A 26,369-nucleotide genomic window follows, 5' to 3' on the forward strand; every position below is an offset into this window, starting at 1 on the left:
ATAAAACACACACACACACACAGATTTCAAGTTAGCATGGCCATTATAAAGATAAACAGGCAAGATTTTTTATGGCTGAATAGGAGACCCAAGGAAAGGAGTGACACTGGCTTATCTATAAACATAGAAAATCAATTTACTTCTTTTATCATAGTCTTTATATTTAGGTTCTTTCCTCATATAGGTTTTTGTATTTATATTTAAATATTTCATTATAGATGAGTGATAATGTAAACCTTAATGTACATTATTTTCAGTCTCAAATTCCCTTTGTTTAAATATTAAGAAAACTACAGCTGATCATGTTGACGCACACCTTTAAAACCAGCACTTGGGAGATGAGGCCAACCTGATCTACATAGCAAGGCCAGCAAACCTCTCTCAAAAAGGGGGCGGGAGTAAGTGGGTTGTGATTGACTTTGTGTTCTGTAACCTTACTAACCTTAGTAGTTTCTGGAAGTCTTTCAGACATCCTATATCAGTTATCATTGAATTGTGAACAACGAACAGCTATTTCTTCTTTGCCAGCCATTATATTTTTATTTCTAGGATTTCTAGGACAAAGGGCTAGGGAAGGGGGTTTCAATGCTTTAAAGTTCCTGCTGCGCCAGGCGGTGGTGGCCCACGCCTTTAATCCCAGCACTCGGGAGGCAGAGGCAGGTGGATCTCTGTGAGTTCGAGGCCAGCCTGGTCTACAAAGTGAGTTCCAGGACAGCCTCCAAAGCCACAGAGAAACCCTGTCTCAAAAAACCAAAAACAAAAAGAAAGAAAGAAAGAAAGAAAGAAAGAAAGAAAGAAAGAAAGAAAGAAAGAAAGAAAGAAAGAAAGAAAGAAAGTTCCTGCTGCAAGTGAGAAACCTTTTTGCTTTGCACTGCTAGGTGTGATGGTAGCTGCAGAGTTTTTATACTCTGGATCAAGTTGTAGAAGTCTAGATTTTTCTCCTCACTTGTGGTTTTGTGTTGTCTTGGTTTAGAAACTGGTGTGATGATGGCCCCACAGGAAGAGATGAAGAGTGTTCCTCTGTGTCTGCTTTCTGGAAGAAAATGTGGATGATTATCGGTGTTGTCCTTAAATGCCTGGCATATCTATCAGCAACCCGGGGCTGGTGCTTCCTGTCCAGGTGATTGACTCAATGTCTTTAGATTATTCTCAATGTCTTTTTAGTTTTTCAAGACAGGGTTTCTCTGTAACTTTGCAGACCAGGCTGGTCTCAAACTCACAGAGATCCGCCTGCCTCCGCCTCCCGAGTGCTAGGATTAAAGATGTGCACCATAACCGCCTGACATTGACTCAAGGTCTTTTAAAGATCTGGTAGTATTTATCACCAACCTGGGGCAGGCATTTCTTGTTCTAGGTTATTGACTCAATATCTTTTAAATTACTGACCCAATGTCTTTAAACATCCGGTAGTATTTACCACCAACCTGGGGCTGGCATTTCTTGTTCTAGGTTATTGACTCAATATCTTTTTTGTTGTTGTTGTTGAAAAATAAGATGGTAGTTGAGAGATGGCTCAGCTACTAAGAGCACTTGCTAGTGATCCACATGTTTGTTACTCCTCCCCCACTGGAGTTTATAGATTCGTGCTATCATACCCAGATATTATGTGGGAGCTGGCATTCCCCTATTCAGGTCCTCCTGCTGGCACAGCAGGCACTGAGTCATATCCCCAGGCCTCTTTTGGTGCCCTCTTAATGTCATTAGGTCATACTATTCAACCCTTTTTTATTCTGAATATTAGCAATTTGTCATCTCTCTTTTTTCATAATGAGCCTGAGTTGGAAACTTACCTACTCTGTTGACATTTTCAGGGCCAACCTTTGGATTTGCTGATTTTCTCTGAACTTCCTGTGTTGTTTCACTGACTTCTACTCCCATCCCTAGTGTCCCTTCTGCTCCAGTGTCCCCTGCTCCAGTGTCCCCCTGCTCCAGTGTCCCCCTGCTCCAGTGTCCCCCTGCTCCAGTGTCCCCCTGCTCCAGTGTCCCCCTGCTCCAGTATCCCCCTGCTCCAGTGTCCCCCTGCTCCAGTGTCCCCCTGCTCCAGTGTCCCCCTGCTCCAGTGTCCCCCTGATCCAGTGTCCCCCTGATCCAGTGTCCTCCTGCTCCAGTGTCCTCCTGCTCCAGTGTCCTTCTGCTTACTTGGGACTTGATCTTCGTTACTCTTTTCTGCACAGATCTCTCTTATCTACACATTTGGTGCTGTGAATTTCTACATCACCAGAAATTTTGCTACATCCCAGAAATTTTGGTGAGCTATATTTTCATTTTTATTTTGTTCAAAATACTTTGAGCCAGGTGGTAGTGATGCACACCTTTAATCCCAGCACTTGGGAGGCAGAGGCAGGTGGATCTCTGTGAGTTTAAGACCAGCCTGGTCTACAAGAGCTAGTTTCAGGACAGCCTCCAAAAAGCCACAGAGAAACCCTGTCTCGAAAAACCAAAAAAAAAAAAAATCCTTTAGAAATTTTCCTGACATTTCTTCTTTGATCCATGTGTAATTTTGGAAGTCTATCTTTTAATCTCAGCATATTTGCAAATCTTCCAGTTATCTTTCTGTTACTAGTTTCCAGTTTAATTCTATATGGCCCAAGAGTAACTATCAGATATCTCTCAAATTGTTAAGGTGTTCTTTATAGCCCAGAATGTTTATCTTGCTGAATACTCCTTGTGAATCTCAGAGGAATATGGATTGTGTTTTTTCTGGATGATACAGTCTACAGCTGTCAACTATATCCAATTGATGGCGCTTCACTGATTTTCCGCCTGCTGGACAGATACATTTCTGAAAGGGAGGTTAAGTCTCCAACTGTAACAATAGACTCATTCATTTCTCTTTGCTTCTGATTTATGTATTTTGACACCACTAGTAAGCATATAGTAATCCTTAAGGACTGTTAAATCTTCTTAGAATCCTTGATCCTTTGGCACTATATAATGTTCCTCTTTACCTTTGATAAGTTTCTTTACCTGGCAATCTGCTCTATCTGAAATTAATGCAGCTATTTCTGCTTTAGTTGATATTAGAGTGGTTTATTTTCTTCATTCTATATAGCTATACAGTTTTTTCTTTTTCCTTCTTTCTTTCTTTTTCTTTTTATTAAGCCAGGATTTTATTAACCTGAAACTCACGAGGTAACCAAGATTAGACATAAACCCATGAGCCTCCTATCTCAGACTACAACTAGAATCGGTGCCACTACTCCCAGTCCCCTTTTTGCAATTTCAACTGTTCCATTAGAGCCCAGAAAGTGAAATCAGTTATCTTCCTTACTTTTTGAGGCACGGTCTCTCACTAAATGAGTCAACTATGCTGGCTAGCTAATGAGCTCCAGCGGCCTCCCCGCCTCCATCTCCACAGTGCTGGGGTGTACACATGGGTGCCGAGGACCAGAACTCATGCCCTCATGCTTGTGCAGAGGACAGTTACCGACTGAGCCATATCTGTACCTTTTTTTTTTTTTTTGGATTGAGACAGGGTCTCGCTATGTAGACCTGGCTGGCTTCAAACTTACAGCAACGCCTCTTAAGTGCTGGCATCTAGGCCTGTGTCACCACATCTAGCTTATACTTCTTTCCTTACACTTAGTGGTGTCCTACTATTTGCAAAATATATTTACAATGAATCCAACATCCATTTTTAAACAATATTGAATTTTGTAATTATACCTTTACACTAATAAAATGTCTCCAGTTCCCCCTCTCAATCTCTTGTAACACCACTGTCATTCATTTTAGTTATGCAAAAGCATACACAAGTATATCTGCTTTTGTTTTCTCTTCACTTATTCTCCAAGGCGCTGCCTTTATGTAGGTCCAACCTTTTATGCATCACTTTCTTCTCTCACAATAATTTCTCTTCATGCGTCTTGTCAGGCAGACAAACTGGCACAGCTGCCTCAATATGCAGTTACTTCTTTGCCTTTGGAGTTTCATGGACGCTGAATCCAACCCTTTAAACAGTCCGCACTACACTCTACTTCCTTGTCACCATTTCTGAAGCCAGGAATAACTTTTAAGAGATTATTGACAAGATTTTCAAGCTGAGAAACAAGCTGAGAGAGGTGAGGGATTCTCCTCCCTTCCACCCACAACGCTCGCCGCCAACCCACGCTGCCAGCTCATTTCCGTCCGCCGTCACAGCTGACTGCACAGGCGGTTAGCAAGGTGAGGGACCTTTGTGGACTTCGCTTTTGTCCTCTGTAAACTGGGAATAGAAAGGTTTCTGCCCCCCACGGGGTCATCGAGATCACATGTCAAGCACATATAAGTGGAATCTTATTATTTTCGACTCTGCCTAGCCCTCAGCACCCTGCCTGCTAATTTTCTTATGCTTTTTCCCTTTAGGTTTCTCCTCCTTACCTAACCAGACCACTTTCTCCAACCCGACTACTTCCTCAAATTTTCAATTACTTTTGCAAAGAAATACACCTGAAAGACTAGAGCAAGATGGCTGGCAGCAAAGGTTCATGCAGTCAATCCCAGGACCTGGAGGAGCAGGAGCAAGGAGACCCTCATCTCTTTATCCCTATGCATGAGTCAAATCTACCCCCCCCTTTACTATATATGTCAATAGGGAAAAGATTGAAAAATACAAAATTAGATACTCAGGTAGGTAATGAGTGGGAGCCTGGATATGTACTCTCGTATCCCCTCCTGCCTGCTTTTGGAGTCTCAAGACCCATGCTTTGAGGTGCTGTATGAGTAGTTTCCAGTCTCCAAAGCCACAACATGAGAAGGCTGGAAATATCTTAAGAGAAGTAAAAAGAAAATTGGAGAAAGCAACGGTTCCTGGGTCCCACCTTTAGAACACAGGAAGCTACCTCAGGCTTTCTCTGCAGCAGAGGCTGAGGCAGGAATGTGGCCCCCTAAGCAGACCTGTAAAGCCATGTGTCTCCCTGCTAGGAGACAGACCCCAGTTGTCCCCACCAGCTGCCTGGGAGTCTCCAAGTCTAAAATTAGCCTGGAGCTCTCCACCCAGGCAGTTCCTCCTCTCTGCTCTGGCAAACAGAGCCAGCCTGCGGTGAGGTAATGACTGGGAGCTTGTCTGCCCTGCCCCAGGACAACAGGGGGTTAGGAAAAGGCACAGAAAACAACCTCCTGCCCTTCCACCATCGTCACCAGGAAAAGCTGATCATCTGGAGTTTGACGCTCTTTTGCCACATCTGTACAGGGTGTTACACTCAGCCCTATTTTGAGCCCAGGCACTGTAACCAAGGGGAAAGCATCTTGCTGAACTTTTTGAGAGTGCCAGGGTTTCACCCACTGCAGCGGGATTGTTATTATCGTCAAATAGACCACCACAGGGAGGCTCATCAGAACAGCCACCTAAGTGAGCAAGCCTGGCAGGAAGAATCCAGAACTACTACTCCCCATGAGTTGCAAGGGAAATTGGCCTCCTGGATGGGCACCTCTGCCAAGGGCTTCTTCCCCGTGGCTGCACCCATGACTCACTAACTCCTACTTCTTATTCCCCCACTTCTGTTGATCTGGTCAGGCTTGTGGCAAGAACTGCCAAAATTAGTGGGCAATTCCTCAGCCAGTCCCTGAACAGAAGCCTTCCCACTCCTGAGCTGAGCACACAGCAGCATTTGTGTGACGGTGCCCAGCAGGCTAGAGGACAGGAGGGCAAGGCCTAGGGTAGGGCCCAGTCCAGTCTATAGCTCAAAGGACTAGGGGAGGGCTCTGAGACTGATGACAGTGGTGGCCAGAACCTATGGAAACGCCCCCCAAGTCACACACCCCCACATCATCACCCTCAGAGCCCCCACCTATGGGATCAACCCTTCCTTTCCCAGTGGGAAAAGGGGAGGAGGAAGACAGCAGCTGTCTCAGGGATGGACAGGAGAAGGCCCAGCCTTCCATCTCACTAGAGCAAGACAGAGAGAGTGGTCGTAAGGAGCCAGGACTGAACCCAGGCATCTTCCCTAGTCTCCTTTTTTGCTAATCTTTTTCTGGCCACATTCAACTAGGGTACTGAAAGCTGAGACAAATACCTTTTCTCTAAGGACAATGTCAGAGTTAGATAAGAGCAGGACCATAGTCAGACAAAGACTGAGCCCCAGACAGCAAAGAGCAGGACTGACTTACTGAAAGACGTACAGCCAGTTCAGATCAGAACAAGACTGAAAACCTATCCCGTGATGCCCAGTGCTACTATGTGCCGAAAGAGAAAAGATTAACGTGATTTCTTTTTGCCGCCTCCCCCCACTTTTTCTTTTTTCTTTTTGAGGGGGGGCAGTACCAGGAGGGAGACTAGGGCCTCAAACATGATGCCAAGCAAGTATTTTATCATTGAACTATAGCCACAGCCTCTTCTCCTTCTTCTTTTTTTTTTTTTTTAAATTCTTTTTAGGTTTTATTTTGGTACAGGTTCTCCTTAAGTTACCCAGACTGGCCTTGAATTCATTTAGTGCCCAGTGCAAGCCTTGAACTTGCAATTCTTCTGCCTTAGCTTCCCTAGTAGCTGGGATAACAGGTATATACTACCAGGCCAGGACCTTTTTTCTTTTCCTTCTTTTTTGTTTTTCAAGTTAGTTCTGAATATAAGTCCCTCTTATTACTGCTTGAAACAGACTCCAGGATCTGCTGCAATTACATGTGGTAAAAGCACACAGCAGCCATTAAAGGTTCACTTTAGGAGCCAGTGACATGGTTCAGCAGGACCTACGTGGTAGAAAGAACCAACTCCCATAGGTTGCCGTCTACCTCAACATGTGCGCTATGGCACATGAATACACATTCAGACACATTCTCTCTCCCCCTCTCTCTCTCAGACACATTCTCTCTCTCCCTCTCTCAGACACATTCTCTCTCTCCCTCTCTCTCTCCCTCTCTCTCAGACACATTCTCTCTCTCCCTCTCTCTCTCCCTCTCTCTCTCTCAGACACATTCTCTCTCTCCCTCTCTCTCAGACACATTCTCTCTCTCCCTCTCTCTCTCTCTCTCTCTCAGACACATTCTCTCTCTCCCTCTCTCTCTCCCTCTCCCTCTCTCAGACACATTCTCTCTCTCTCTCTCTCAGACACATTCTCTCTCTCCCTCTCTCTCAGACACATTCTCTCTCTCCCCCTCTCTCTCTCAGACACATTCTCTCTCTCTCAGACACATTTCTCTCTCTCTCTCTCTCAGACACATTCTCTCTCCCTCTCTCTCTCAGACACATTCTCTCTCTCTCAGACACATTCTCTCTCCCTCTCTCTCTCAGACACATTCTCTCTCCCTCTCTCTCTCTCCCTCTCTCTCTCTCAGATACATTCTCTCTCCCTCTCTCTCTCTCCCTCTCTCAGATACATTCTCTCTCTCCCTCTCTCTCAGATACATTCTCTCTCTCCCCCCCTCTCTCTCAGATACATTCTCTCTCTCCCTCTCTCTCTCAGATACATTCTCTCTCTCTCCCTCTCCCTCTCTTTCTCTTTCCCTCTCTCTCCCTCTCTCTCTCTCCCTCTCTCTCTCCCTCTCTCAGACACATTCTCTCTCCCTCTCTCAGACACATTCTCTCTCCCTCTCTCTCTCTCCCTCTCTCTCTCTCAGATACATTCTCTCTCTCTCTCAGATACATTCTCTCTCCCTCTCTCTCTCCCTCTCTCTCTCAGATACATTCTCTCTCTTTCCCTCTCTCTCTCTCAGATACATTCTCTCTTTCCCTCTCTCTCTCAGATACATTCTCTCTCTCCCTCTCTCTCTCAGATACATTCTCTCTCTCTCCCTCTCTCTCTCTCAGATACATTCTCTCTCTCTCAGACACATTCTCTCTCCCTCTCTCTCTCTCTCTCACACACACACACACAAATAAATAATGATTTTAAAAACTTTCAAAGGAGGAGGAGACAATGACAAAGGAGGAGGCGGGGAGGAGTTTGACACTGAATGGGCTCTGTTCTCAGGATGGGAGCCTACAGCAAAGGAATCTGTCAGATGAAGAACTTCAAGTCTTGACCTGCCCCTTGCAATGTGAGAATCCAACATCAACAACAATGTCTTTGTAGGCTACCCTCAACCACTAATATCAAAGCAGGTGTCATAAGAGAATTTTCAGAAAAGCCACAAATCACCACTAACAGCAGTTGAGCTGGAAACATGATCCAGCCGCAACTAAGTGGCAGCGACTCCAGCTGCCTCACTGGTAAGAAAAGATAAACAGAGACCGAGGGTGTTGCTCAATGGTACAATACTTACTTGCCTGGCGTGCATGATGTACTGAGCTCCATCCCCAGCACCAAGAAAATAAAATATCACTCAGGGCAGAGGTTCTCAGCCTTCTTAACACTGCAACCCTTTAATACATTTTCTCATGTTGTGGTGATCCCCCCACCAAACCATAAAATTATTTCATTGATACTTCATGACTGTAATTTTGCTACTTTGTGAATTGTAATATAAATATCTGTGTTTTCCGGTGATTTGCAGAGATTCTGGTAAAAGGGTCATTCGGCCCCCAAAGGGGTCACGACCCACAGGTTGAGAACTGTTGACTTACAGGGAGGAGGAAGAAAGAGCGGTCAGAATGATTACTGGTAATTGGCAGGAGTGAAAAAAACATATCAGGAGTTTGGAGCCCAGTTCTGCTATCTGCACAAGTTAATTAAAATTCTCTAGGCCTTAAAATCTTCACTGGTAAAGTCCTGAAGTTGGGCAAACAGAATCCATTTTAAAGAGTAACTCAGATCAATGGTAGCAATGACTTGGTGAACCGTGTTGAAAGAGGCTCAGATTGCATAGAGGCTCAGTCAAAGGATTTCATGTTCTACTGTGTCTAGAATAAAAACACAGATACTGCCGGGCGTTGGTGGCACACGCCTTTAATCCCAGCACTCGGGAGGCAGAGGCAGGCGGATCTCTGTGAGTTCGAGGCCAGCCTGGTCTACAGAGTGAGTTCCAGGACAGCCTCCAAAGCCACAGAGAAACCCTGTCTCGAAAAACCAAAAACAAACAAACAAACAAAAAAAAAAAAACACAGATACTAGTCATCTTAAAAACTTAAATCTCTAAGGTTTGGGGGCTGGAGGGCAGGTATCCTTATGATATGTTAGAGACAATGCCTTGAAACCAATCAAGAGAGACACGGAGGATTTAAACCCCCCCAAGAAGCCTGGAGATGCAGCTGAATTGCCAGAGTACTAGCCTACCGTGCTCAAAGCTCTGGGTGGCACATGCTTGTAATCCCAGTACTTGGGAAGCAGGCGTGGAAGGATCAGAACTTAAGGCCATCCTCATCTATACAGTGAGTTTAAAGGCCAGCTTGAGTTACACGTCTCTCTGCGAGGTGGGAACTATTACACAATAACAGCAGGTGGTATGGGGGGCGTCATGACAACCTCAGAGGAAGCAAGAGCTATGCCAGCTCAAATCTAAGGAAGGTGACCACCTACCTAACTCTTCAGGAGCTCCACAAATGCTTACAGCGCAATGCCCTAATGAGACACTCGGGAGTCTCTCAGGCTGTCAATTCAGGAGACAGACCCAGATGACAAGCTTCACATAACTTAACTGCAACCAAGTTCCAAGGAGGGTAGGTCAGCTGATTCTGAAGGCTGAAGACAGGAGATCAAAGGGTGGGCAGAACTTGAAAAGCAAGGGGTGAAATAACAACAGAGCCCAGAGGGAACAATTGCAAACATGTAAGAGTAGGCTGCCCAAGGCTTGGGACAGCCACAGCCCTCTGGTGGGTGCATCCGTCCATATGCCCCTGTGCAGAGGCGCTCTTTCTGGTTTCCTAGATACCACCTGGTACCCAACCTCTGCAACTAAAGGGGTTTAACTGGCAGAGAGTCCCCATCAGTCAGACCCTGAAAGCTTACCAGAGCACGAGGTGAAACACTTCGGAAATTACTGCCTTGGGATTCCAGGACAGGGATCAGGGGACTAAGTAACTCCCCAGGATAGTATGAGGAGTGTTTAAGGGGTGAACAAGCTTGTGGAGAAAGGGGCTACCGATTCTCCATGAGATTCTTACAGGTATACACAATGCTGCACAAAGTGTTAAAAATCTCTGTACCAGGGAGCTAAATGGGGGGGGGGGGATCGCCTGAGTCCAGCACTCTAGAAATCACAATCTCTTGGGGGAAGACAAACCCAGACAGAAATAACCCTGATGCAAGCAGACTTTGATAAGTGCACTAATGGAGGTATGAAGAAAACGCTGTGAGGGAATGGGGAGCAGAGGTTAATTCCAGCCAGGCTTTCAGTAGGAGAGGAAGGACCCAACCCCACCCGCACTTGTTTTGGGATCCAGGCTTACACTACTATGGGGCTCTCTCCAAGCCCAGAATAACCTTGAGTAAAGAGCTCAGAGGCAGCAGCTGGCTTTTCCTGCCAGGAAGTAAAAGGGTAAAGCTTCAAGGACATCAGGAAGTGGAGAAAAGAGACACCACTTTGTTTTCTCTTTTTCTATTTTCTTTTAAAAATTAGCATATGTATATCTCTTTCTGGGTACTTTATAAAATTTTTTATTTTTATTTCATGTGCATTGGTATTTTGTCTGTGTGAAGGTGTCAGATCCCCTGGAACTGAAGTTACAGACAGTTGTGAGCTGCCATGTGGGTGCTGGGAATTGAACCTGGGTCCTTGAGAAGCAGCCGGTGCTCTTAAGCGCTGAGCTGTCTCTCCAGCCCCTCTTTTTCCTTGATAGCCATCGGATGCTTGATCATATCCTGAACCACTAAGACCTTACCTGCTTTCAGAAGCCCCCCCCCACCTCCACGAAGTCACTTTGGGCCACCCCTGAATTCCATGAGCCGTACTATGCCCCCAATGCCAAAGACACTGTCTGGCATTTCACAACTGCCCAGGAAATATCAGCTGCATGCTGATTTGTCTTCTGGTCCCTTAGCATTGTTCTCCAGGACTAGTGCAGTACCCAAATCCCAGAGAAGACAGGAGAAGTAAAGCACTTTCTTCTCTCAGGAACCCTTTTGAGATCCTGGACTGATAGACACAGCATCCCTTAGTAACAAGGATCACGACAGAATGGAGCCAGAGAATCAAGTCTGAAACCCGTAGCTTCCCATTCTCTCTCCTTTACAACATCATCTCTGCCACCAAACTATCACATCTGGCTCCGTTTTTGCCTAGACACTCACTACCTACCCTTGGAATCAAGTACAGTAACTGCAGGGTGGTTTGGGGTTGAGGAGGTCATTTGTTCGTTCATTCATTCATTCTAGACAGGGTCTGATTATGTCACCCTAGCTGACCTGGAACTCACAGAGATCCACATGCCTCTGCCCATTGAGTGCTGGGATTAAAGGTTCATGCCACACAGCTAGCTTTTTTTTTTTTTTTTTTTTTTTTTTTTTGGTTTTTCGAGACAGTTCTGTAGCTTTGGAGGCTGTCCTAGAACTCACTTTATAGACCAGGCTGGCCTCAAACTCACAGAGATCCGCCTGCCTCTGCCTCCTGAGTGCTGGGATTAAAGGCGTACGCCACCAACGCCCGGCGCACAGCTAGCTATTTTAAGACAGAGATGTAGCCAGGCATGATGGGGGCAGAGGCAGGCAGAGATCTCTGTGAGTTCAAGGCCAGTCTGGTCTACATGTCGAGTTACAGAACAGCCAGGGGTACATAGTGATACTCTGTCTGGGGTTGGGGTGGACAACGATAGAGTTGTCCTACTTCTTGGAACATACAAAAACTCAATAAATGTTTGATGAATTGAAATACAAATGAGTGGATTTTCGTTTTTGAGGTATGACGATCAGGGCAGCAAGCAGATACAGGTCCCTTAGTTTGGGAGGCAATCAACAATATTAGATTATAAAGTTATTTACAATTGTCAAAAGTATACAATGAATATAGCATTTTTAAGGGATCTAAAATTATTGAAGTAGAATCAAATAAAACTTACAGGCAAAAAAGTCACTAGAAAAAAAGAACAAAGCCGGGCGTTGGTGGTCCACGCCTTTAATCCCAGCACTCGGGAGGCAGAGACAGGTGGATCTCTGTGAGTTCGAGGCCAGCCTGGTCTACAGAGCGAGTTCCAGGACAGCCTCCAAAGCCACAGAGAAACCCTGTCTCGAAAAACCAAAAAAAAAAAAAAAAAAAAGAACAAAATTCTCCCTCTTGGCTTCTTGCCCTCCGTTTTCCTCCCTGGTATGATCTTCACTGCTACTGCTGAAAGCCACTCACTGGGCTGTTCTCCCATCTCCATCTCCCTCTTCCCACTCCGCCAAAATGGGAAGGAAGGAGACCCAAGGACTGAGAACAAGTGCTGGTTCTGGAAGGAGTCCCCACTCCCTCTGCCAATCTGAGACCCATCAATGGCCAGGAGAGAGATCTTTAATCTTCAAGGCAACTACATGTATTGAAACCACATTAGAGATGACCTCAGCCAGAGACCTGGGTACAATGGCCACCACTAAGAGTTAGACAATTGCGTCTTCAGGACTATAACCAGGTATTAAAAAAAAAGATACTGTCCCCTCAGCTCCTAAGTGACATGGAAGAGGCCCAAGCCTACTCCCAAAGGGGATGAAGCTAAAGCCTTCAAATTTTTACATGGTTTTAGTTTGAATTTATTGCCTCATTTTAATGGTTAATCTTCAAGGTCAACTTGACTGGATTTAAAGTCACCATGGACACATACCTGTATGAAAGTGTTTCCAGAAAGTTTGGACAGAGGAGAAAAGGCCCAAATAACTATGGGTGGCCCCCTCTCATGGGCTGCTGTCCCAGAATGAATGAAAAGGGGACAGCAAGTGGAGAATCTATGCTCATCTCTCAGTGTTTCTTGAATGGGGACACGAAGTGACCAGGTCCATGTCACCATGCCTTTCCCAAATTATTAGCCAACATAAACCCTTCCTTCCTGTGTTAGTCACTTTGCTGTTGAGATAAACGCTATGGCTAAAAACAACAGGTCACAGTCCATCATGCAGGGAAGGCAAGCCAAGGGAGGAACCTGGAGGCAGAGACCATGGAGGAACCCTGCTTGCTGGCTTGTCTCCTCTGGTTTACCTATCTGCCTTTCTTACACAGCCCAGGCTCACCATCTAGGGATGACACTACCTCCTACTTCAATCATGAAGCAAGAAAGTTCCCCACAGACATGGCTGCTGGAAGCCAATAGAAGCAATTCCTGAATTGAGGGTCCCTCTCCCCAGGTTGCGTCAAGCTGACAGCCAATGTAAGACACCGTACTTCCTTAAGTTGCTTTCTACAAGTATTTTGTCATAGTGTCAAGGAATTAATACAGTTCCTTCAAAAATTGTATTTGCCTTTGCTTTTAATCATTTAAAATAAATTGATTTTATCTAATCTCTCATCCATAGCAAGTCATAGCTAAGATTTAAGTTATTTTTATTTTATTTCAGTGTTTGAGACAGGGTCTCACCTTGTAGCCTTGGCTGGCTGAAATTCACTTTACATAGATCAGGCTGGCCTTGAACTCATAAAGATCCACCTGCCTCTGCTTGTGGTGGGATTAAAGGCGTGTGCTATCATGCTAAAGTTTAAGATTACTGTGCATGTCCCTGGCTTCCAGTGCTTTCCATCCTCAACATGCACCCCCAGAGCATGCAGCATGATGACAGGCTGCTGTATTCCATCTACTGTGAGTACTCAGTCTCTCAGGAGTCTCTGGCAATTAATTGACCGACCTCCCAACTCGATGCAAGCATTGCCTACAGCAGGGATGGAAAGACAGACTCAATGCTGAGCATCCTGAAGGTAAAGAGTGGCTAGAGAATGCGTTCAGTCGTGCTGAGCAGGGGTGGCCTAGCAAATGCTTGGAGCTGGGCACAGATTTGTCATAGGCTAACCTGAAGAAGTGTTTGGCCAAAGGACCAGTCAAGTGATACAAGCTATTCACCCATGCCTGCTTGGGTATTCTCCATTCTCGAAGTCTGGAAACTTCAAGGCGGAAGCATGGGAGCCAACATTCACTGAGTACTTAATTCCTTTAATTAGGCACCTGCATGTGGTAGACTCATTAGTCTCACTGCAAGAAGAAAGCTCTACACCAAGCACCATGACCTCTGACCCAGATGAGGCATCTGAGACTTGGAAAAGAATAATTAGGTTTTTTTTTTTTTTTTTGCATGAGGTCTTAAATTGGTGAGTAACAGAACTGGGATTAAAACCCTGACTTGTCTTCAAATTCCACATTTTTCCAGGAACTATCAAGGCTTTATTCCATTCAGCTCTCCACAAAAAAAGTAAATGTTCCATAGACATTTTCCCTGAAGCTTTCAAATGAATCATCTCCCTTACCATTCAAGATTTGCAAATTGAAAATAAAAAAACACACATTATTCAATTTCCTAGGTGCTTATATAGAAAATCTCTTGGAAGTTCTTTCTCTATTCCCGTTCTGTAACTCCCCCTCTCCTCTCTTCTTCCTTCCTCCTTCATTTTTATTTTATGTGCATTGATGCTCTGCCTGCATGTATATCTGCCTGAGGGTATCACACTTGGCATACTTAGGTCAAACTTGGTCAACTAGAAGAGACAAGAGATGTAATCTGAGCAGCAGTTAGTCTGAAGCAGCCTGAGGACAGGATCGCCCCTTTGGTCTGAGCATTGGTAGAGGTAAGAACTCTCTGGTGGCTGGCTGCTTTGCTTCTCTGATCTTCAGCTTTAACCCCAATATCTGACTCTGAGTTTTTATTATTAAGAACAATTAGAATTCATGCTACAGGACACAGCGTAAGTGGCACAAAGGCATGTTCTAAAACAAATGGAAGCCAAGTATGGTGCCACATTCCTTTAATCCCAGCACTCAGGCAGCAGAGGAGAGGCAGGAGGATCTCTGTGATTTTAAGGCCAGCCCAGGTTATATAGTGAGAGCCTTTTCCTCTTAATGAAAAGAAAAATGGAAAAAAAGAAGCTGGATATAATGATGCAAACCTGTAATCTCAACACTCAGAAGATAGAGGTAAATTGATGATACAAACCTATAATCTCAACATTCAGAAGATGAACACAGGTTCAAGATCAGCCTGAGCTATATGGGGAGACTATCTCAGAAAACAAACCAAAAATGATAAAAGGATAAGAAATTGTAGGAAGGGGCTGGAGAGATGGCTCAGCGGTTAAGAGCACTGGCTGCTCTTCCAGAGGACCTGAGTTCAATTCCCAGGAACCCCATGGTGGCTCATTACCATCCATAATGAGACCTGATGCCTCCTTCTAGAGTGGAGGCATACATGTACAGAGTACTCATACACATAAAATAAATAAATCTTAAAAAAAAGAAAGAAGGAAGGAAGGAAGGAAGGAAGGAAGGAAGGAAGGAAGGAAGGAAGGAAGGAAGAAGCAAGCAAAGGCTCTTCCCTGGGTTATTTTCTCAGCTGTTCATAAAGGGAGGGACCTGATATTTGTGACTTTGTGGATCTCTTAGCCACGGGCAGACACAGATCTTCACTCCCATGATCTGTCACTCTCAGTGTCCTCTCAACACTTAGAGGTTGTGACCTTGCTGGCTAGTGCCTGGATTGTGACTAGCGGTATTGCCAACCAGCTTATTGGACTTTATTTACTTATTTTGCAGTTTCTTTGCAATGATCTCTTGGTCAGAGTAGAGGATCAGAGCCAATTTTTAAATGCTCCTATGTATACAATGGCACTTTTATTGATTTCTTTTATGCCTTGATTAGATTAAGTGACTTGTAAGAACCACAGACTGTTAAAATGGTATAAATTAGCCGGGCGTTGGTGGCGCACGCCTTTAATCCCAGCACTCGGGAGGCAGAGGCAGGCGGATCTCTGTGAGTTCGATGCCAGCCTGGTCTACAGAGCGAGTTCCAGGACAGCCTCCAAAACAATACAGAGAAACCCTGTCTCGAAAAACAAAAAAACAAAAAAAAAAAAAAAAAAAAGGTATAAATTGGAGGTAGCTGGAGGGCACAGAAAAAGAAATTAATAGAAAAATCAGATCTGGGCACACAGCTTAGTAGTAGAGAGAATAATTGATAACATGCAAGATTCTGGGCTGGAGAGATGGCTCAGCAGTTAAGAGCACTGCCTGATCTTCCAAAGGTCATGAGTTCAATTCCTGGCAACCACATGGTGGCTTACAACCATCTGTAATGAGATATGGTGCCCTCTTTTGGTCTGTAAGCATACATGCAGACAGAATACTGTATACATAATAAATAAATAAATCTTTTTTTTTTTAAAAAGTGAGGATCTGAGTTCTATCCCTAGCACTATGGAAGGAAGGAAGGAAGGAAGGAAGGAAGGAAGGAAGGAAGGAAGGAAGGAAGGAAGGAAGGGTGAGCAGGCTACAAATCATAAAATCCCTCCTGCTTTTCTCCATGTGAAGGAAAAATTAAATTCTAAGACTTTCCAATATCAACACAAAGGGAGAAACCAGGGTAGCTACAGATTTGACCAATAAAAACTAAACTGCTCCAGACAAGCAGTTATTCCAGTATCAAGACTGGGAAGAGAGATTTTGGGGGGCTTCATACACAATAAAAGCACAACCCCCCCACCGCAGCTCTGGTGGAACATCCACAGGGCTGTGTCACAGCTGGGCCCCTAACCTTCCTCAGCCATTGATAACAGTTATCGAGCATCAGATATGCTTGAGTGCCCATAGCACAGACCATTGAAGCTGAGTATGCAGCTAACACGGTCCAGCTATAGAGCTGTCATCTGGGACAGAGAATGCTCCTTATTTTTAGGATCATAAAGAGTATTTTTAAGCCAGGCATGGTGGCACACACCTGTAATACTAGTACTTGGGAGATAGAGGCAAGATCGAGAATTCAAGGCCAGCTTCAGGTACACGGTGAGTTTAAGACCAGCCTGGATTACAGTAGATACTGTCTCAAGAAAAACTCTGTGTGTGTGTGTGTGTGTGTGTGTGTGTGTGTGTGTGTGTGTGTGTGTGTGTTATTCATATAACAAATCACATATTGAATGATTCCATTCATATGACATATAAAAGTAGTCTAAGTTCATACATGCTGGTACCAGTGGTTCAAAGGGAATTCCAAAGTGTCATGTAGAATTGTTTCTTCATTATGGTTGGCTATGGAGATACACTGTTTACCAAGCTGTACACTTGTAGAGCAACCCCCCACCCTGTGTGTGTGCACGCACAAGTACCAAGAGGGTGTGCCTGTCTGTCCGTCTGACTGTCTATGTCTTTCATTAAAAAGGTTTATTTAAAACTGGGAGCTGGAGAATTGGCTCAATAGCTAAGAGCATGTATACTGCTCTTGTAGAAAATCAAAGCTGGATTCCTAGCAACCACATTGCTGCCTGTAACTCCAGCTCCCAGCGGGCCATAATACCTCTGGCATCCATAAGCACACAGGCAAACATAGATATAACTTCAAATAATAAAAAATAGCTGGGCACGGTGGCACATGCACATGCCTTGAACCCAGCACCTAGAAGGCAAAGGCAGGAGGATCTCTGTGAGTTCAAGGCCAGCCTGTTCTACATAATGAGTTCCAGGTCAGCCAGAGTTACATAGTAAAACTGTGTCATAAATAAATACTTAACTACATAGATAAATAATCTTTTTGTTTGTTTGGTTTGGTTTTCTCTGTGTAGCTGACTGTCCTGGAACTCACTCTGTAGACCAGGCTGGATTCAAACTAAGATTTGCCTGCCTCTGCCTCTCAAGTGCTGGGATTAAAGGCATGCACCACCACTACTCAGCTAATAATCTTTTTTTAAAAGCTAGGAATATGGGTATAATGGTACAAAGTCATAGCTCAAACTACAGCATGGCAAAAATAATTAAGATAATCATTTTTGTTTATCTAATGGATGTTTCCAGCATTTGAAGAACCTGAACCAGAGATATGGCTGTTGGTAAAGTGTTTGCCTAACATGCAGAATCCCTGGCTCATTCTCAGAGCCGGGTATAGTGGAGCAGGTCTGCAATCCCAGGTATCAGATTCACTCAGGAAGTAAGGCAAAAGTATCTGAAGTTCAAGGTCATCTTTGGCTACATCGGGAGTTGGAGGCCAGCCTGGGATACATGAAACCCTGTCTAAAGGGGGGTAGGGGGGCAGAACCTAGGAGTATAAAAAAAATTAAAGATCATGCTTTGCTCAGAATACACAACCTACTCATTCAGTCTAACACCTTTTATATATACACCATCCAAACTTATCTGTCCCAGCAGTATTCTTTTGTGTTAATCTATAAATCTTTTAATTAAGTGGATTGAAAGGTCAAAGGAGGACTGCATCAAAGTGTAAATGTATGGCTGGCCTAGTTTAAACCTCACCACCTTGGGATATGAGGAAAGCACTTGTGAAAAAAAATTTAAAGGGAAGGGGTTTGAGACTGGTGGAACTAGGTAGACAGACTGTGCAGCAACTCCAAGAACGGCCTCCAGGCCCCCTTCCAAAGCAAACTCCATGCAGCTGCTCTGCTCTGCTCTGTTCTGCTCCATAAAGTTCAACACTAGAGGGCCAGGCCAGAGTCTGTGGCCTGGAAAATTACTGCAGTGCAACTTCCAACCTCCAATGAACCAGCACAAAATTGGTTACTTCTGAAGGCCTTGCGCTGTAAAGTAGGAGAATCCTTCCCTGAAACAGCCCGGAGGACAGGGAGTGTCTGGCAGCTCCAGGGCCACCAAACTTAGACTGAGGATCCCTGGGTGGAGAACAGGATGAAGCTGGGGATGTCTTGCCAAGATCCGAGCTGGCTCCATTAGGACAGGAATGAGGAGCCCAGGTGAAGGACAGAGCAAGGGCAGGCTTCTCTAGCCAAATACCACTGACCTGCTGGAAAACACTCAGACAGTATAAGCAGCTCAATTCTTTTCTTGTTATTTTCGTTTTGGTGTGTTTGTTGTTCCTCTTCATCAAGACAGAGTTTCTCTGTGGAACAGCCCTGGCTGTCCTGGCTGTCACTTTGTAGACCAGGCTGGCCTCAAACTCAGAGATCCACCTGCCTCTGCCTCCCTAGTGCAGGGATTAAAGATGTGATCCACTGCTGCCCAGCAATTCTTTTATTTTTCAATTATGTGTACGGGTTGGGTATGTGCTCGAGTTCAAGTGCCCTCAAGGCTCTCATCCCCTGCAGTTGGATTACAGGCACTGTGAGGGGCCCAACAAGGTGCTGGGAACCAAACTCAGGGCCTCTGCAAGAGGACTGTGTGCTCTCACTGCTGAGCCGTCTCTCCAGCCCTGACATTCACGTGGGAGATTATGTGTATGATGGTACACGGGACAAGCATTCCTGGGCTTTATTTTTGGATTAGTCACTGATAAGTTAATGTCTGCTGATAGAAAGTATCAGGTGCTTTGAAATCTGCAACTACCCAGTGGTTACCAGGAGTATTGAAGCGAGTACCAAGAGTGCCTAGCATGTGCCCAGAACTGAATACTAATTTGAAAGGGCCCACAGCATCCAAGTGATACAACAAATGTCAAGGTACGGAGAGGCAAGCAAGGCTCCAGAACAAAAGCCAGTGAATTCTTGGGAAAGAACAGTGTGGCAGACCGTCTGCAGGAGCTATGCGGTGCTCCACTCTACCGCGGTGAGGTTCCTCCCCGAGTCGCACCGCCCCTCCTTTGCCCACACATCTGCCTCATTTGCATCTCCCGGCAGTGCTCACTTCTCAGATTACCTCTGCCCTGGGTTACCTCTGCTGCAGGAAGTTTGGATCCTTTCAAGTAGAAAGGCTGTGGTGATACAGGAGCAACTTGTCTGTCTGACATTGGTGGATGTTCCTTAGTCTACTCAAGCCAATCACAAGCGATAGGGGCCAACTGGAAATGTGCGGCAGACCTTAGCGGCAGCCACAATTAGTTCCCTAGGCTTGAGAGGGCTTTGGTGTCCAGCGGATAAAACCAGGGAAGGAACATGACAGACCCAACTCTGAAATAAAAGCAGGGTACACTGTGGACACTAGATGTGCTAGCTTCGTATCAAATGTCACCTATTGGCTCTGACACTAGGCTGACCCCAACTGTAAGTCCATTATATAGCAAAGAACCTACAAAGCCTGCCTTCCAGCAGAACCTTACCAGATCCAATACGAACAAACTGATGTAGCGTGCTAAAGCCTACCGAACGGAGAACCGGAACAGACTGCTCAGGGCTGCTATTCACCCACTACACATCAATATAGCTGTGATGCAGTTATGAAAATACTGAAGTACTTAGGTGCACACCTGAATACAACAGTCACCTCGGGACCTCCGAGGACCACCATTTCTGCAATGATGCACCCCAGAGCAGCTTTTACCATCCAGCAATTTAAGGATTTATGGGGCACAGCAAGGAGCTCTCAAGACCCTATTCCAATACCACTACCCATCCTCAGAGTATGATTAAGCAGATCCACTCTGGCCCTTGCCTGTTCCACACAGCAATGTTATCCTACCCTAAAACTCATGACTGCTTTTTTGCTTTTGGTGAACTAGATGCCATGAGATTCAAAGTCTTGCACAGAAGCTGGGATGTAGTTCATCCTTCACTTACCTACATACCTCCATCTTACTACACTCAGCTGCTCAATATTGCCAAATGCTAACCTTTCCCTGGTTCCTGGTCTTTGTTGCCTGTGAATAGCCTTTTTTCTGGCCTCTATCAGAATCCTCTTTTTCCTCCTTTCAGGTTCTTTGTCTGTTTGTTTGTTTTGAGGTAGGGTCTCATGTAGCACAGGCTAGTCTTGAACTTCCGATCCTCCTGTTTCCAGCTCAGAATACTGTAACTGCAGGTGTACACCACACCCAGTTCTATATGGTCTTGAGGCCCAGACCCAGAGCTTCGTACACTTCAGACTGAGCCACATCCTCAGCCTCAACTCATCAGAACCTACCCTACATTGTGAGAGCTTTGTCTGCATCAGTAAGTGTGCCCTGTGCATGCCGTGCTGGTAGAGACCCAAAGAGGCCTCCGACCCTGTGTACTGGAATCAAAAGCATTAGAAGCCACCATTGTCATCCTGGCGACCAAACCTGAGTCCTCTGCAAGAGCAGCAGGGGCTCCTAGCCAATGAGCCATCTCTCCAACCCCAATTCATCAGAATTTAACCAACTTCTTGCCATCTACCTAGATGTCTCCACTTCTATGATATTACTTAAAAGCCATGTCCCAGTTTCAGAAATATCACAGCAATATCTGCTTTCTACTTTTGAAAAAATTAATGAATGCGTTCCAGACAGGGTTTCTCTGTATATTTCTGGCTGTTCTGGAACTCACACATCTGCCTGCCTCTGCCTTCCAAGTGCTGGGATTAAAGGTGTATACCGCCTGATTATGCCATCCCAGGACTGGTAGTCCTGAGGTATATAAGAAAGCAGGCTGGGGCTGGAGAGATGGTTAAGAGCACCGGCCGCCCTTCAGAGGGCCCAGGTCCAATCCTGGCACCCACACAGCAGCTCACAGCTGTGTGTAACTCCAGTTCCAGGGCTTCTGACACTCTCACACAGACATTCATGCAAGCAAAACACCAATGAACAGGAAGGAAGGAAGGAGGGAAGGAAGGAAGGAAGGAAGGAAGGAAGGAAGGAAGGAAGGAAGGAAGGAAAGGATTATTCCATGTGGAATAAGCCAGTAAGCAGCACCCCTCCATGGCCTTGGCATCAGCTCCTGCCTCCAGGTTCCTGCCTATACTTCCCTTCAATGGTAGACTATGAAGTAGAAGTAAAAGCCAGATAAACCTTTCATCCCCAATTTACTTTTGATCCTGGTGTGTATAGCAATAGTATACCTAGCACACCACATCTTGATTATCACAATTAGCACAATGCTTTGTTTGAGCAATGTATTAAACAAATAAAACTGACTGAATGGTTGTAATTATTTCGGTCAAGAAACTCTTTTCTAAGCTGGTCAGTGGTGGTGCACACCTTTAGTCCCAGCACTCGGGAGGCAGAGGCAGGCGGATCTCTGTGAGTTTGAGACCAGCCTGGTCTACAAGAGCTAGTTCCAGGACAGCCTCCAAAGCCACAGAGAAACTGTCTCGAAAAACCAAAAAAAGAAAAAAAAAGAAAGAAAGAAAGAAACTTTTTTCTATTTGTTAATAATTTTAGTTGTTTTCCTTTAAAGCTATCCCAATCATGGTTATATCTCTTTCTGCATATGGAACCCAAATTGCACACCATCCACATCTTAAACTACCAGGTTATTTTAGAAGATGGAGCAGGAAGTATGCTCCCCTGTCATTACTTTGCCACCCCAGAGTTTATGACTGCCATTCTCTATACACTTCTCCAGTGCTAAACCAATATACCCTCACACAGGGACAAGTAAATGACAGGTTCTGCGCAGTGTAGGTCAGCCTCACAGATGACAGGAAGGCAGGTGGTGAACTGAGTTGGCAGAGATTACTAGAAAGTGGCAGGGTGGTTCGTTGGGGGATAAAATGGGGCTCTGGTTGCTGCGGTTAAGTCCTGGGTACAGCTGGGAGGGGCAGCTTTGGTCTGGTGGTTGTTGGAGGAAGGGACACTAGAAACCCCCTTCCTGCTTCTCCTAATTCCTTACTCCTTCCCCAGAGGAATAGCTCTGATCTGGGAGTAGGACACAGCACAAGAGGGAATTTTGACGAGAAACATCTGGACTTCTTAATGACAAAGAAGACTGGGGAATAAGTACAGCCATCCTCCAAGTCTCACCCCATGGAGGAATCAAGGCAGGACTGATAGGACACATGTCACAGAGGATGGACTTCAGAGTCCTCAGAATCTAAAAGGAGGAACAGAGATCCTTAGTGCTTGGGCTCTTGTTAGAAATCACAATGAGAACCAGGCATGGTGGCACATGCCTTCAATTTCAACACTGGGGAAGGCAGAAGATCTCTGTGAGTTCCAGGCCAGCCTGGTCTACAGAGTGAGTTCCAGGACAACCAGGGCTACTCAGAGAAACCTTGTCTCAAAAAACCAAACAGGACCGGGCATTGGTGGCACACGCCATTAGTCCCAGCACTCGGGAGGCAGAGGCAGGCAAATCTCTGAGTACGAGGCCAGCCTGGTCTACAGAGTGAGTTCCAGGACAGCCTCCAAAAGAATACAGAGAAACCCTATCTGGAAAAAAAAAACAGGAAGGAAAGAAGGAAAAACAGGCTACATGGCACACACCCACAGTCAGCACCGGGGAGACTGAGGCAGGAAGATCTTGAAAGCAAGCCTAGCTTGCAATACAGCAAGTTGCAGATTAGCCTAGGCTACAGAGTGAATGGCCATCTCAAAAAGAAAAAAGAAAAGAAAGAAACCATAAGGAGCACTAAGTCAATTTTGGAATAAGAAACTGGGAACATATTTTTGGAGAAGGGTCATTTTGGGAAAAAATTTTAAATAAAAATTTAAAAACCCACAAGTCAGATCCACCAAGCAGAGAAACACAGCAGATTCAGAAACTGGTATGAAGAAGCCAACAAGATCCAGAGGCTGGGTGGGAGCCAGAGTGCAAGCTTATTATGGCCAGCGGAGCCTGGTCTTGGACGAGAAAGTACACCTGAGGCAGAGAAGTGAGGAGGGACAGGACGGCAAAGCAACGGCTTCCCGTCTAATTTATGTAGTTCCCACTAGCCTCGCTGACAAAGGGTGTCCCAAAGAGGAGATGGAAGCTCAGCCACCTGCACCTGGGTGGCCCATACTGTGGAGCCCGCTACAAACAACAAAACCTGAGGCGGGAGACTGAATTCTATGTAAGGCAACCTCTGGGGGCTTGCTGGCCTCGGAAATGCTCAAGTGGCAGAGGCCATATAGTCTCTTATCCCAACCGAGAGGGACCCTGGAGATCATAGGCCTTTCCCTCTGGCTCTCTAGCTACATACAGTAGCTAGATCTCTTGTAATCGCCAGTCTCCTAGCTTACAGCCAGAATTATGTCCATCGCCACAGAGAGGTTGGGCTACAAGCTTAGTTACTGAGACAATAACTTCTTCTGGGCCACAAAAGACAAAATACCACATCCGGCTAAGGGTAAGACTGTTGACCAAAATATCTACCAGGAGGGAATTCTTTGAGATTCTTGAAACAAGAAAGTGAAACCCAGGGAGAAGATACATGAAAACTTCTTTAGGCTGGAGAAGGGCACCTGACCCTTCTGGAAGCTTCCTTTCTGACTACCAAATGACATTTTACTTTGTTAAGCTAATCAAAAGTATATTGAGGCCGGGCGGTGGTGGCGCACGCCTTTAATCCCAGCACTCCGGAGGCAGAGGCAGGCGGATCTCTGTGAGTTAGAGACTAGGCTGGACCGACAGCCTCCAAAACAATACAGAGAAACCGTGTCTCGTAAAAAAAAAAAAATATATATATATATATATATATTGAAAGTCATTGTGGATAATCATATCCATTGAAGAAGGGAAAGGACGTTTCCTCGAGTTTTCCTAAGCAGAAACTTGAGTGCTTTGGGGAAATAGAAATATAAGTATGCATCTAACCATGGCAGGGTCGCCTTTGGGCGGGATCTAGGGAGTTTGCTAGATCCGCGGGTTTTGCAAGGGCTTCAACCGCTGGAGGATCGGAGAACTACGCATTCAGTGGCGCACGAGATGGGGGAAGGCCAGAGGGCTCTCTCGGAGATGCGATTAAAAAAGAACCGCGTTAAGTTCGACTGGAGAGTTAACAGGGAGCCAACCACACACCCGCAAGCTGAGGGCAAAGTTGGGGCGGCGCCGACCGCAGCTTGCGGTCGAGTTGCGCCGCAGCCCTGGAGCCCGCGCTCGATAACCGCGTGTTTCTCAGTCCGCTTTGCTGGAGTCCCGAGCGGTGGAAGGTATCCCAAACCTCTGCCAGCGTTCGGGGAGTTCACACTCTGCCCTGGGCAGGCCAGAATCAGAGACCCACCGCTGCCCCACCGGCCCGGGTCCCCGGGAAAGCGAGGGGCGGCGCTGGCACCTGGAGTCGTCTCGGAGAGGCGGATCCCTGCCCGGGAGCGCCCGCCCACCTCGGCCACCTCCTTGGCCCCCGGCGCTACTTACTGCGATTCAGGGGGTTCCCGCCGGTCTGGGCCGACGCCACCAGCTCCAGATACAGAGTCCAGAGTCCCACCGATACCACGGCGAGCAGCAGAAGCAGCCGGAAGCGCCTCCTCAGCAGCTTGATCGGGCGCAGGGACAGCATCAGCGGCGCGGCGCGGGTGCTCCCCATGGCTCTGCGCCCGGCCGGCCACCCAAGCACCGGCAACCCCGCACCCGCCGACCCGACAGGGCTTCGCCGTTCAGGGCGGCGCGCAAGCGGTCTCCCTCGATCGCTCTCCAGCCGGCCGGCCGCTCATGCTCCGCGCGCTAGGGTCCCTCGGCTGCGCGGGAGCTTCGCCGGTCTCTCTCGGGCCGCTGAGCCCGGCTCCTCCTCCCCAAGTGTCCACTCCACGCCTCTCCTCGTCTCAAGCCCGCCACCTCCCTTTCTCCCTCCCTCGCTCCTCGTTTGCTCCTGCACCCGGCCTGGGAGGCTCTCTTGGGTGCCCACCGGCTCCTGCGCTCGCTTTCTGCAGCTAGGGCGCTTTATCTCCGCTGCGAGCATTACCTTACACCCTACCTGTCCCGCCTCCGCCTCGGCCCCGCCCCCAGGCACAGGTGGGCCCTGCCCGCTGGAGACCGAGGGCTGGCGAGAGGTGGGGCCAAAGAGCAGGTCCCTGACGTAGCCACCCTTGGGGTCATGTGGGAGGGTGTGTGGGATGTGTGATGAGGGAGATTTGGGAATGAAAGAAGATTCGAGTTAAGCCGTGGACTCTGTGACCGAAGGAAACACAGTCACCGCCAAGATATTTGAGGTGCTCCTTCAAAGCTGGTGTGGAGGTGAGACTCATTTTTGTTGAAGTGACCTCGGTGACTTTGGCCTCAAGTCCTTTTTCTGCCTACAATGACCCTAGCCCCAATGGACACTTAGCCTTGACGCTGTCTTCCAAGTCAAATTTGAATACCGTTCTTTCCCGGCCACAACTACACTCTGAAAGACACCTGGGAGCTTTAACAAGGAGTTTCCCCCATTTTGGGGTGGAAGAGATGTTGGAGAATTTTTTTAAAAAGACTGGAGGGGCAACTCAATAGTAGACCAGTAGCATGTAGGAGGTCCTGGGTTCCATCCCAGAACCATAAAATACGGAAATGAAAAGGTGGGTGGAGTGGTAGAGACCGCTCATCCACAGAGGGAATAACACAGGACCTGAGCTGGGTTCACCTATGTTGTGATTTAAGAAAAGCGGTACTCAAGAGAACGACTTCATGCAACAGGGTTCAAGCAGAGGGGTTTTTTATTAGGGAAAGGGTCATAAAAAGGGGAAAGGGGGAGACCAGCCTCTGGAGACAGGAGCGGCAGGAGGGAGGAGAGAGGGAAAGAGAGAGAGAGGAAGGGGTGGAGGGAACAGACAGAGAGGGAGAGAAAGAGAGGAGGATGGGAGGTGGGCAGGGCCCTTTTAAAAGGGACCATAGTGAATGTGCACAGGTGGTGCTCTTAGTGGCTGCAGCTGAGGGTGCATCCTGTCAGAACCCCAAGAACAAGTCAG

At 46.5% G+C, this 26,369-nt stretch overlaps 1 protein-coding gene across 1 annotated transcript in view; it reads right to left on the reverse strand.

The window, feature by feature from the left end:
* B4galnt3 (beta-1,4-N-acetyl-galactosaminyltransferase 3) overlaps positions 1 to 25,383 on the reverse strand; it is a 105,696-nt gene extending 80,313 nt beyond the window's left edge. The window contains exon 1 of the mRNA XM_005066054.4: positions 24,847 to 25,383. Coding sequence (XP_005066111.1) covers positions 24,847 to 25,015 — 169 coding nt within the window. The 5' untranslated portion in view covers positions 25,016 to 25,383. The remainder of the gene's footprint in view (positions 1 to 24,846) is intronic.
* Between the last annotated feature and the right edge of the window lie 986 nt (positions 25,384 to 26,369).

The sequence above is a fragment of the Mesocricetus auratus genome, unplaced genomic scaffold (genome assembly GCF_017639785.1).
Source record: "Mesocricetus auratus isolate SY011 unplaced genomic scaffold, BCM_Maur_2.0 Super-Scaffold_100676, whole genome shotgun sequence".
Taxonomy (NCBI): Eukaryota; Metazoa; Chordata; class Mammalia; order Rodentia; family Cricetidae; genus Mesocricetus; species Mesocricetus auratus.